At 45.9% G+C, this 13,569-nt stretch overlaps 1 protein-coding gene across 1 annotated transcript; it reads left to right on the top strand.

Moving 5' to 3' along the window:
- The first annotated feature begins 1,053 nt into the window (after positions 1-1,053).
- On the top strand, positions 1,054-12,414 carry LOC126544442 (uncharacterized). The gene is made up of 4 exons (XM_050191768.3): positions 1,054-1,536; positions 5,406-5,646; positions 6,912-7,702; positions 12,280-12,414. Exons 1-3 carry the CDS (start codon positions 1,156-1,158, stop codon positions 7,487-7,489), a joined length of 1,200 nt encoding a protein of 399 aa, XP_050047725.1. The 5' UTR covers positions 1,054-1,155; the 3' UTR covers positions 7,490-7,702; positions 12,280-12,414.
- Positions 12,415-13,569: the final 1,155 nt, after the last annotated feature.

Raw genomic sequence — 13,569 nt, 5'->3', positions numbered from 1 at the left:
GTGAGCTCATGCGTTTGGCTTAACACAGCACAATAACACTGCAGATCCAACGCATTATTGCCATAAGTGTTAAGTGAAGCATTTCGTAATGGCAACAAACGCCTAAACGTACTACATCGCGGTCACGCCACTGGCAATCACAGACACTGCACGCCAACATGAACTCAAACTCTGTAGTAAGTGTGTCGGTATGAAGTACATGTCAGCCGCCGCTGTCCATGTCGTGCAGTGCTGTGTCCGTCGTTGAACCTGTTTCAGCTTACTAACTTTCATCTGTGCTAAGCGCCTTTCACGCTCTTCTGCTGACTTGTTCGACGCTGGGCGACTCGCCGCCGTGCCAAGCACTGTTCGCATATTCGACGCTCGCTGTTTCGCCGCTTCTCGCTTTTGCGCCAACCGTCATGCACGCGCTTCTGCCAGCATATTCGACTCTCGTCGTTTCGTTGCCTCTCGCTTTTGTGCCAAGAGTCATTCACGTTTTTCCGAGGTCATTGCGGAGGCTCTACGACTCGGCGCTTGGCTGTTCTAAACGCCGCTCCCGCTCGACGCCAGTCTTGGCGACATAACGACACCGTGCTGCATCAGCATGCATCAGCGCGACGCCTCTTGCGCAATCTGCTCGGCAGTAGGAGGCCTCCTCGGAGTGGAAACTGTTCTTGCACAACGGCCGCTGCGCCATACAGGCAGGCAGTCACAACAAAGTGAGAGGGGGTGTAAAAGCAGAGGGCCAAAGCACAGAGCATCGAACATTTTGCCAATGCGGCGGCATAGAATAATGAACCGGCGGCGGCCTCCTCGTTTGAGGGCAAATTACCCGCGTGAAACGTCAGCCCGCATCTTGCGCGAAGGAGCCAATCGCGGCAGAGAAATTTGTCCCCATCGGGCTCGATCGCGGTCGAAAGTGCGGCGCGGCGTGTGACACCCGTATTAATCGCATTTGTTGTCTGTTGTGCGGTAAAACATGGCCTTCGAGATTTGTTTTCTCTACTCGATGGGGTGTCGTAAGCATCATCATCACGACAGTTATAAACATCTGTTTCGTATGTGCCCGACCCCTTTTGTTCGCATGCGTGAGGAGAAACGGTTAGGAGAGAGAAAACCTGGAGACCTCTGGCCACTTTTGACGATCAGTTCGTGCAAGTTTCGCCAGCCCAGATGGTTTTGCCAAGTTCTACCGCGCCGCGTTCACGCCTTGTCTACCTCATGGAGGAAGCAGGAACTTCAGACCCCAACGCGATTAATTATATGGCGATTCGGCGAGCTCGAGATCGGGAGCGAAAACGCCTAGCTCGCCAAAACAGTCCTGCATTGCGTGCCGTGGAGGCAGCAGCAAGACGACGTAAGCGAGAGGACTCATCGGTTCGAACCGCAGAGGCAGAAGCAAGGCGTCTCCGACGCCAGGACCCTGTGTTTCGAGCCGCCGAGGCAGAGGCGAGAAGACGGAAACGGCAAGTAAAGGCACCAATCGAGGCGGAGGCTGCAACCAAGGCATTTACCAAACATTCCCTGGACAACCACTTTGGCTATAACTGCTCGGTATGTTATCGGTTGTATTCTTTGCTCTCTCGCCACACAGCCACCGTCTCCTATTTTTTTTTCAATGCCAGCCAGATTTGGTCAGATACGCCGATCCAGCCCTCTCCTATCGTTTTTTCCTGCTCTCCCCCGTCGGCTGGCGTTCGCACCTGTTTTTACAGTCGTGGGGGAGAGTACCATATGGGTGGCGCCTCACGACGGCAGTCGGAGGAAGACGCGTGATAACTGACAGACGCAATAAAAGAGCGTCTACCGCTTCTCCGCTGGAACGGCATCGGCGCGCGCATAACTGACGCACGCTTGACTACAGTGGCTAAGAATAGCCACTGTAGCTTGACGCAAGCAGTCGATGATGATGACACCCGCCATGGTTGCTTAGTGGCTATGGTGTTGGACTGCTAAGCACGAAGTCGCGTGTTCGAATCCCGGCTACGGCGGCCGCATTTCTATGGGGGCGAAATGCGAAAACACCCGTGTGCTTTAGGTGCACGTTAAAGAACCCCTGGTGGTCGAAATTTCCGGAGGCCCCCACTGTGGCGTGCTTCATGATCAGAAAGTGGTTTTGGCACGTAAAACCCCATAATTTTTCTATGATGATGAATTGTGGCTGTAGTGAACCCTTTGTAACAGGTATACTCAATATTTAGTATCCTAGCAAGAGAAGAAAGAAAACGATCGAAAACACACGAAAACACACTCGGTACCGTTTGCGACTGCTTGATGCTTGTACCATCTGGGTAGTGTTGCATCGCAGCAACTCACTGAACTAAGACACACCAACGACTCTCATTGGGGAGCGAGCGATTACGCTGGCATTGAAAAAATAGAGGACACAATGCCATAACTAATGGTCACACAATCATAACCATCGTCAGTTAAGGTGACAGGCCACATTCGAAAGTCTGTTTTTAGAGCACAGCTCTTAGGCACCCGTTCTTGCGTTGAGTGTCGGCGGGCCTCGACGTCGTTCCTCAGAGTAACCAAACGAACGAGCACAGCGAAAGATGAAACCGAACGCGGAGCGCAGCAGGCAATGAAAGAAGGGAGCGACGAGGAGGAGTATGGCAAAAGTGTGAGGAGGAAAGCAGAGTGCTGCTCTAGAGTACGAGATGGTGCCATAATATTTGTAATCTGATTGTACGCATGATGCGAATTGTGTGGTGCTCTCTGGAAGCCACACGATTACTGGAAACTTCGATGAGTCATGCATAAAAGCCGTCGCACTTCACCCGCAAATCAGATTTTCGATGATCACTTACTCTGCTCACAGCTATCGTTGTGCTTGAGTGTTGCATGTTTTGCAATGCTTTGCTCCGTTTCTCACATGCTGCACGAGACAGATTGTCTGCACCAGCCAATATATTGCAAAATGAAAATATGTATAGAGCTGCGCGCTCAAATTTCGCATTCGGCCGTATTGTAATCATCAGTGAATTTTGTTTCCCAATATTGATTTTTTTTTTTACTTTTTATGTATGCCCAACCATTTAGCAACATGTTGCAAGAAATCGTCTTCCTATCTTCATTAGTTTGGGAGTTACAGTGAGTTTTCCAACCCATACCCTTGTATTGCAAGATTGAACATCAGTACTATTTCTTTTTATATAAATATTATTCAAATTAATTTCTGCATTTTATGTTGTCGCCAAGCAGCCACATGAACAAAAACTCTAGTGCATTTCAAGGAGGCTCCACCTATGAAGTTGGTGCATTTCGGCCCTCTGTGTAGTTTTGACATCTTTCACAGGGTTTGAAGGTTTGTTTACGTTTTTCTCAAAACAAGATTTTGCTCCACTTCGTGTTACGCAAACTTTGATAACATTTTTTTAAATGAACATATTGATATTAAATTTTGCACACTCATTCCTCACATAGAGATGTGTGCAGCAAACTAGAACAAAAGAAACTGGTGCAATATTTTTGCATTTACAGCTCATTTTGCAAATAAATTTGGTCAAAATTGGCAATTTTTGTCATTTTGCTTAGTTTTTCAAACATTACTGTCTTCATATTTATGACATTGCATTTATCCTAGTTCATTGCACAGGCCTCCCATTTAGCTACATAAATGCCAAAGCTTTACTCAGTTCAGCAATTAATTAGTTACTTATCACTGCTGGTGGACTAGCACATTTACCACGTTTTATGAGAAAAATTATTTGCCAAAAAATAAAGTGAACCATTTTCTGCACTTTAAATCATTGAATAAGCAAAATAAGACGTGCTTATTCAGGAAAAAAAAGTTATTTAAATCCTGGCTCCTGATTTTAAAGAATTTTTTTTGTGTGTGGCCTACCACCTTAAAGTGAAGCTTTTTTTGCCTCTTCTCCTGACTTTCCGGGCACTGCTGCTGCTGTGGTTTTGCTTGCACGTGCCGCTGGGTTTCTTGCAACACCACCAGATGGCACTCGCCTTCGCGTAACCTGGCCAGCTCTGCTGTGGCAGCGTTTCACAGTTTGTGTATGGCACGTGCTATGCTTGCTCTCCTATGTGACAAAAATGCAGGTTCTGGGCTAGTGAGGTCGCATGTTGGGCTGTGATAGTGTAAACATTACAATCGTCCGTAGCTTGAAGAGAGTGCTGGAGCTGGCATCTCAACAGCATGAAGGCCATGCATGCAGAAGGAGCACGTAAACATGCGCCAGCAAAATGGCTCCAAAGTGTGCACTCAGGGTCGAGAACACGCATGCCCGAAAGAAGCGTCGCGTGGAACAGGAGCACCTTTGCTATGCAGCAAACATTGTGCAGACCGCAATTGTATGTATACAATGTATACATACAATTACAATAATTAATTTAATTATGTATGGCCCCATAATTCAATTAAAGCTTAGCACTTTCTGCCATGAGGCGAAGTGCCATGTGAGGAAATGATAATGCTCAGCCCTCTCAGAGATTATGAACAATGACGCACAACGCCTCAAGCAAACACATCTCCCTGTGTGTTTTGTGGATTATGCAGACAAACAAGAGTGGTGCACACAAGGTAATGTTTAACATCAATTCACCACTCTCAGTATTGGACTAAACACTGACGAAATTACACATTCGCCGCTAACATCACCGCCAATTATTGTCAATCAAAGCAAACAGCATACAAAGCTTCGCCTACATTGATTCCCACAGTGCATGGCATCTGCAGATCTTTTTTTTCATTCTTCACTCACAGCATTCCTTTACTCCAAAGCAAACCTGCAGTTTTGTTTGTGTTTACTGACAGCGGTATCATCATGGGGCTTGTTAATGTGATGGACAGCGTCAAGACGGAAAGTGGTTACTTGTGATGACAAAAGTGACCGCACCAAAGTGGTCACTTTAGTGGTGTATAGGAAACTTACCCTGCCCAAAGCAAGCACAAGTGGCTTACTTGGGATTCTAAAGCAGTGCAACAAGATGGCACACCAAATGAAGACACAGAGCTCTGTCTGTGCCTGTTCTTCGTCTGACGTCTCGTCTTGTTGCGTGTTTTAGAATCCCAAGTATGTCATACCAACTTGCCCAAGCTTCCACTTTAGCTATTAAAAGAGGAACGCAGGTTAGCAGCACGCAGTGTGTTGTTAATTATCTCTCTTGTCCAACTTACTCTCCTGTCCAATAGCTATGCATCACCAACTAGCCCATCAATGAGTACTCCTACGATTCCGCTTTAGCACGATTGGCTGGTCACATTGCCTCATTGTGTCAATTACGTTAGTTGAAATCCAGCCGGTGGCTTCGTTAGACTGTTCTAGTGGAAACATAATTTTTAATGTGAAGAAAAAAAGGAAGAGTTGCTTCATGTGGTAAAATTGCTCAAGGTCAACCATTCAAATTTTTCTTTAGAGCTTAATAGATTGCCTCACGCTTTATCGCATCTTGTGTCTCTCTAGGGAGGAAAGGACTGCCTGACTGATTACAGTGGGCTGAGGTCAGTGACTGAAGGATCCACCACAGTCATGCAAGGGGACGCTGCTACACAGTGCGACATGGGAGCCAATGTTGCTGACAAGTCTACATGGTGCAAGGGTTTGTTGAAATCAACACAGGCTGACGTATTGCCTCCGAAGGTCTCCAGGGGGACACAATCTGAAGATCTGGAAGACTGCCATGATTCATCGATGTCAAGCGAAGGTGCATCCTTGTACATATTAATGAGTCCATTAGATTAACACATTGTTCACTGCACCAGTTCATGGTGTGCTGCACCACAGCCCTTGATTCTCCAGTGCAAAAGCGTGCCGCTGCGCCATGGCTCTCAGTTGTGGCGTGGTGCAGGCAAGGTACCGCCATGGTGCAGGGGGAGTCGAGGTGCACGGTGCCATGGAGACGACACTCACTGAGGCAATGTTTTGGAAAAATACTTCACTGATAAAAGTGATGACTTTAATGTAGAGGATCACAGGATGATGGAGACATTAAGTGCCCAGAAATGGTCGAACAAAAGATGTTACTGCAGCCAATGTTTCGATAAGGGGACTTGTCCTTGCCTGAGTGAAGAGAAGTAATCTTGTCAAAGTGTTGGCTTCACTGTCATTCTTCGTTCAGGCACTGTTGATTGCACTAATCTCCCTACAGGATGAAGGCCAGGCAGCCATTTCGTTTCATTCTCTATTTTGGAGAAGTTGTATACTTATTTTACTGTAATTACTGTGCATTTTTGATGGTGCTCACAGCGCACACACCCTAAGGAAAAAAGGACAGGCAGAGTGAAAGAGCACTGATTCTCAACCAGCTGAATATATATGTTGGTGGAAAGTAAGGCAAGAGTCTCGAATCCTGCCAAATGTTCAAATTCACGCTTCAACAGTACAACGAAAGGTGAACTAACACACATATCACCAAGCTTGTTTATCATTTAAGCCTTGATACATCACGAGTCACCTCGGTTCTATGCTTCCCCATAATTTTTGCATTACTTAAAAAGAGGTGCGAAACTGCTGTAAAATTGCGCACTTGTACAATTATTCCTCAGTTCTGTGTGTTTTCTCAATTTCTCAGATCTTTGTAATGACTAAGGTCATGTCTGCAACTCATCTGCACGCAGGTGCTGTAAAATTTGTGTTAAAGCTATAGGCTCAAGTCCAGTTAGGTTCCGTATGGAACTAAGTTGGACATTGCGTGGGTACTTCCCCATTGAAGCACGATGCAGGCAGAACATGTGAAAACTCCAGTAGGCCAATCAGGATTTGTAAAGACTGAGCGCCCCCTCTAGGATTCGCTCTACCATTTGAAATAAGACAGGAATTCACCATAACTTTTATGGGGGGGGGGGGGGTCTTGCCATGCTACCTTGCTGAATTTACTGCACAGTGCGTCATTCTGATTTTTACTAGCATTCGTTGCCAGTGCTAAAAACACCTTTGCAGCATTGTACATTAAACTTTGTCTTGTTTCAGCGGTCTCTCTAGCGTCAAGCAATTCAAGGAGGACCAGCAGTGGAATGCAGGAAGATGCAGAGTGTGACTGCAGACTCGGGGTGGCAATCGACACAACTTGCAGTGAAGAGGGAGGAAGCTCTCCCACAGCCAATGCAGGATCAGCAGTCGTCGCATATGCCTGCGGACTTTGCGCGCTCAAGTTCCAGGAGCTGGATGCCCTGACCAACCACATAAGAACATGCCCGTGGCCGGAGCCATTCCAGTGTGGCTTGTGTTCACAGACATGTGCAGACTTGAGTGCAACGCGGGATCACCTCCTCGCTTCTCACATTAATGCAGCCACAGCAGAGTGCCCATTCTGCGGGTACACATACGATGGTAGGCGCTCGAACATCATGAGGCATATGCAGCGGCAGCACGTGCCCATCAAGCCATTCATGTGCAACTTCTGCAAGTTAACTTTTGTCCTCAAATATGACCTCCTCTTACACATCCTTCGATCCCACACGAAGACGCATGAGTGTGCCTGGTGTCCCAGCTCGTTCACCAACAAACAGGACTTGCAAGTTCATTTTCGCCAGCACATCAGTGTGTAATCTTACAAGTGCTACGTCTGCTCAGCTGCACTTGTGGACAGGTTGGTGTGCCACACCAACTTGGACAAGTCACATGCGTGTGGACAAGTCACATGCGTGTTCACAAGAATGAGGTGAAGTTCGGTGCCTTGTGAGTGAACATTGTTTCCCGAAAAGGCAGCTGCTGGCCTTGCACATGAGGCCACATACTCGAAGCTTGTGGCAAGCTTTCAAGTAAGTTAACTGCTTGAAGATTTCTATACTTTAACATCCTTTGCGTGCATGAGATATCCAAATAGCGAGATTTGTAAAAATTTGTGAAGTTACGCAAATGTAAATGTGACTAGTACAATAGGAAATCAAGGAGGCGATTGTGTGTGGCCCTTACTCATCGTTTCTATATGTTGTGTGTTCTCATGGAAGTGTGCACATATAAGCTTGTGATTCATTGTAGTTGCTCAAGTACAGTAGCATGAAAAATTGGGTTAGTTGGGTGGTCTCCCAACTTTAGTGCAGATTATTGGTACCCATAATAATCTGTGGAATGAGTGAAAGAAAAAAATTTTTCCCCTGTCCAGGAGTATTGTGTGTTGGTCAACAATTCAACCATCTTTATACAGAAATGTGATTAGGTTTCTCACACGTAGCTAACTGTTCATGAGGCATTGTTTTCTTTATTATTGCCTGCCTTGCTTCTTGTGTGTGTCTGTGTTGATCTCCATGTATATTTGTTTCTTTCGGCTTGCATACACAGACAGTTGTATGCAGTGATATTTTAGCTGCAAGTCGCTCTTGTCTGTGCTACTACCTTGTATGCTTGTCAGTTTTGTGCTGGTTTCCATTTGATCACTTTGCCTATTTGTGCATTAACAAATGTGTCAGCTGCAGTGCAGTGCTAAAGGTGATATGTTTGCAGCATTATTATAATAAAGGGACCCTAAAGAGAAATGGTAATTAAGCTGAGGTTGATACAGTGTTATTTTAACTCTTATTTTCATTAATTATGCTATGAGGGGGTTATTACAGTAAAAGATCGTTAATTCACTACTCGTTAATTCGAAATTTCGGATAATTCGAATTAGTTGCCGCGGTCCGTCCCACAATGTATTGAAAGCAATATGTAACACATCCCGCTAATTCACACTGAAATCCGCACCGCCACCGATAATTCGAACTCCGCATCATCGTGGATGCGGAGAGTGCTAGTGCGCGGGAGCACGCTGGCGTCGCCGCGCGGGTCGCGCAGCTTTGCTTTTTCGATCAGCGGCAAGGACGATAACGCCCTCGCCGCGCGCCATGTTCTTTGCGTACGAGCGTGCGAGGGTGAGCCGGCGAACGCGGCTCAATCTCGCGTGCGCGAGAGGGGAAGGTGGGGCGGAGCGCGCCCTCTCCTGTCGCGCCCGAGGCAGGTGGGTGAGGCGAGGGAGGGACCGGGGGACGATCTTCGGCGGCGGCTGCTGCTTACGGCGCGGCCATGCGGCCGCCGCATCTTGAAAGCGATCTGCGTCGTGGCCAAAGTGCGCGCCCGCGTCGGCCTCGTCTTCAAAGCGATCTGCGATGTTTGCAGAGTGCGCGTATTGCCGCTAGCTTCATATGCGATGTGCTTTCTACGTTTCGTTCGCGTTAAAGCGAGGGCTGTACGAACGTCAATTCGCTCGCTGCTTCTGCTGCGTGCCCTCACTCCAGCGTTTTTCAGCGAGTTTCCGCAGTCATCGAGCGAGATGCGTTCATGCTCACCTGTGCGCGCGTGACACAGTGCTTGTTAATTTAGTTAGTACGCAAATGCTTACAAGTTTATACGGCCGATAAAACTATTATCCTTACTTCGTATAGCTATCTACTAATTTTCTATCGCAATCGATGCTTCGCTTTTCGCGCGAGATGGAGACTTTTTTTTTTCTCCGCCCCAGTCAGCGCGACAAACGCGCGGATGGAGCAAGAGCCATCTCGACGTCGGGCGCGTCGGACCGCGTCTGGTTACGTTGGCTGCGCCAGAGCTTCGAAGTATAGACGTTGTTCACGCCAACGTGACGTAGCGTGTGCGCGTGTGTGCGCGCGTGCTCACGCCACGTCAGACTATATACGCGCCTTAACCGAGCGATTTTTTTCTCTGACTTTCATTAGTTCGAATTTTGTATAATTCGAATTTTCATAGCATCCCCGCGGAATTCGAATTAACGAGCTTTTACTGTACTAAAACAGAAAACAAAGCCCAAAATCCTGTTTCTTTGTGCTGAAGCCCTGGCAAGTAGGATGCCTGGCTCGTCTGCTTAGGTGCACGGTTTAATTCCCACCACCGGGCACCCACTGGTTTATAAGACGCCTGGCCAGGAGGTTACAAGCAACTTCCTGGCTTGGTTGCTTGGGAGAGACTCGTTCAGACCACCATGCTTGGTATGCAAGGACAAAACGTCCAACAAACTCAAAGGGGGTTTGTGCCACTCCAATGGCGGCCATTTCCCATGTGGCATGCAAATGCAAATACCAGGTCGGGATGCCCTCGAGTTGGGGACACAACCCCCCTTTTCAAGCGCCGATGTCCCATAGTGGCTGAGCACTTGGCCGGAAACACTCTTGTACCTATTTTACCGGTGGGTTACCTTGGCGGCAGGCAGCTCAATCTGCCTCCTACAGCTGCGGTGGATGCTCTTCAACAAGCCTGTCTATGATTGGACCAGGGGCGCCCAGAGACCACACACATAATCTCTAGAGGGGCCTCCTTTTGAGATGCGAAGCTCCACAAGTAGCTGAGCGCCAGGCTGGAGGACATCTATAACTATTAGAATACCACTGGGTTTGAACCCAGTACCTCCCGCACACCAGGCGGATGCTCTAGCACTAGGCCACTGCTGTGGTTGATATCAGTGTGACATCATGGATTTCAAAGTATTTTCTCGTACTTGGCCCATTGTGGTGCATAAGGAGTTTTCTAAACATACCTAGTTCAATCTTTGGCTTCCTACGTTATATAGTCCATCTTTATTGTTAAAGCGACACTAGAGGCAAAGTCGAGCCAGAGTGATAGATTAATGCTCAAGAATGTCTAAGGTATCAATTTTATTGCAAACAAAGCTTTAGTAATCGAGAAATTAAGGTAAATGCGGGATTTGAGACTCACCCGGCACATTTAAATGCTAGGTCAGTGACGTAGGCATTCCTTGTTATAATTCTATCACTAGTACTCAACCACTCGTAATAAAAATATCCATACATTGCATTATAAGACGGAAGAAAATGCTACTTGTCCAGTTATATTTTTATAAACAAGAACTTACTGACATTACCCTTGACAATGACTGGGCGCTGCCTGTGCTTTCGCATTTTAGTACTTTCGTTATCATGTAGTGCTGCACCAGTTTTGCTGGCTCGCAGAACTCTCAAAAACTGCAAGTATCGGGGAATTCCATGTCCATGTGATGTCATGGGATGCCCGAACGGTCCACACTACTTGGAACAGCTGCAGGGATGGCGGGAGAATTTTGGACAGATGAAACCACACTGTTTCTAAGACAACACATGGCTGGTATAATGCACTGATGTCAGATTATGGTAGAAATTTGTGCTTGTTGGTGCATGATCTTCGTGTTGCGTAGTGCAGGGCAAGCACTGACATAAGAAGAACATAAAACAACACAAGACATTAACTTCCCATATAATGTTTTATTTCTACAGACATGCACTAATAACTAGGCTTGCTCAGTATCACATGACATTGCAACAATGATTATTATCTGAGAAATATAAATTCCTCTTCACTGCAATATGCAGACACCGAGGTGCTAATGCATTTGGAGCTTAGGCTCGAAATAGCTTCAGCTTCAGTGATCTCTAATTAGGTCGTCATGCATTTTTCTGATAACTGCACAGGTGTTCAGCAGTGGTTCACAATCACAGGACTTGCAATGAATGGCATCGCATGCATTTTTTACATTGTAGCAATGCTTTCTTAACCTATCATGGAGGCTTATATCCATCCCCAAAATCTGTTTAATTTTCTGTGTTCCAATTAAGATCGTCCCAGACTGTTAGAGGCATACTTTTGTGAAGCTTAATTGAATCACCAATGTATTTCAGAACACACATATATTAAGCTTGTCTCGAAAGTTCTGCGAATCTTGGCATTTCTACTAAGCAGAGATGACTTCAATACCCCTCGACTTGAATTTTGAAATTACATGTGCCCTAAAGTTGGCAATTACAGGTTTAGTGAAATTAGTGAAATTATCATTTTAAAGTCTTGCTTCTAATGGCTGCCTAGCCATGTAGTTGTAGCTAGGCGTGTGTTAATGCTGTGTTGATGTGAAGGCTTCCTCAGTGATGCAGACTTTCTAATACTACACTTGTTCTTTCAATGGTGCCTTACAGCAGAATGTTTCACCACTACCAAGCACTGCTGCTGTTACAGCATCTTTACGTAACGCTCTGTTAAATAATTTGCTGTATCATCATTCTTTATATCGAAGTTTGACAGTGTTGCCTACTTCTTTTTTTCACCGAGAAGTGTCGCATGACAGTGTCCCACCACAATCTGGCTTGATCATGGCATCACCAGGTGTCATCACTGGCACCACTGTTGTGTCTCAATCCCGAGTTTATAGTAAAATGGTAATGCAAAAAATACATGCTTACCAGCTAAAACGCCTAAGTAAGTTGCATATTCCGGAGCACGTAGCCTAGAATATACTGCAAGGGTAAGTATCAGTATGACGGATGAATGAACAGATGGGTGTAATGATGAGCCCCTTTGAACATAAGGGTGGCTATAGCTACCATATATGCCTTCCTTATTTTTCTTTTCTTTTCTTTTACAGTGAATGGTTTCCTTTTCTGCACTCACTGCTGTCTGCCTGTGCCTTGAGACTTGTCAACTGGACTCTCAAGGCCATCACTCCTTACACTAGGCCTGCACCTTCTTTACTGAAAATAAAGTATGCCCTTGCGATGTGCCGCAGTAGTTTGTACAAGTCATTAAGCAACACTTGTAGCTGTTCACTTGTCTTTGATATGCTGCTGCAAAAAGCTGCTCCAGCAATTTTTCTCTAGCCTTAGTTAGACTCGCATACTAAATGGAAAATGGCTATGAAGAACATACATTTCCTGTAAAAAAGTGTATGTGAAATCTATTTTGGCTCATACAGAAACTATGCTTCTTCAGTGCTTTTTGCGCTTCCATCCCTCCAGTCTTTGCTGGCAAGTTCACCTTTCCTCAGCTATATTTAAATGTAAGAATCTTGGGGGCCCTAAAAAGAAGTGTCTCTGAAGGCAAGATGCTAGCATACGTTCAGCGGACAACAATGGGTTTCTGTAGTGTGTGTGTTGTCAGGGTGTATCCCTCGAACGCCATGTTCTTAGACTTCAAGTAGCCCTGTAACTACATAACTTGATTTTTTTTTTCTTCGTTCTTATTCAGCAAATTCATTTCAGCCTGACAAACTATCTTTGATAATTAAAAACACAATCGCAAGCTCCTTTTTGAACTTTTCTGGTCTTTTTCCACATGTGATGCTTATGTACATGAGGCTCCAGTGCAGAAGCTGTTGATTGGTTCTATACAAGGGATGTCAGTTCTGGTCCACCTGCTAGCATGCCCTTGCGATGCAGTCACACGCCTTTTTCTCATCATCCCTCTTGCCTGTCGTGTGCAACTGGTTTCGCTTCATGTGACCTGTTTTGCATTACGTCTGCAGTCGAAACAGTGTAATGCAAGTCTAATAGCATGGTTTAGAAGCATGTAGGTCTGATAAGTGGAAGTTATCAAACCAGAAAAGAGTGCCAATGTACCATTTGGTAGTGACATAGCGTCTATGTCTTCCAGAGAAGTATGCAGCAAGGAGGAATGAGTGTCTGCAGGGAGCGTAGTGAGAAAGTGCTTGCTCACCTTCAAGCTTGGAGTGAGGTGGGGGCCTGTTAACAATCTTTCACATTGCGTTCTTTCATAAGCTATAACACTTTTTCAAAGAACATCTTACTTTGCACTTATTCTGTTTTCATGGATACCAGGCTCCAATAAGGGATACCCAGAATATAGAAGAAAACTACTACAGATAAACCACCTAGGCCAAAAATCGCTGCATAAAAGTGCAGAGAAATAGAATATTTCG

Source organism: Dermacentor andersoni, chromosome 10 (genome assembly GCF_023375885.2).
Source record: "Dermacentor andersoni chromosome 10, qqDerAnde1_hic_scaffold, whole genome shotgun sequence".
Classification (NCBI taxonomy): Eukaryota; Metazoa; Arthropoda; class Arachnida; order Ixodida; family Ixodidae; genus Dermacentor; species Dermacentor andersoni.
The sequence above is the reverse complement of the archived record's forward strand: the minus strand, read 5'-3'. Positions and strand labels throughout refer to the sequence as shown.

Bases quoted from the DNA above. Each gene is read 5' to 3' on its own strand.
- LOC126544442 (XM_050191768.3), top strand. From the start codon at position 1,156: ATGGTTTTGCCAAGTTCTACCGCGCCGCGTTCACGCCTTGTCTACCTC. The intron at 1,537-5,405 runs GTATGTTATCGG...GTGTCTCTCTAG, and splicing joins ACTTTGGCTATAACTGCTCG to GGAGGAAAGGACTGCCTGAC. The intron at 5,647-6,911 runs GTGCATCCTTGT...GTCTTGTTTCAG, and splicing joins TTCATCGATGTCAAGCGAAG to CGGTCTCTCTAGCGTCAAGC.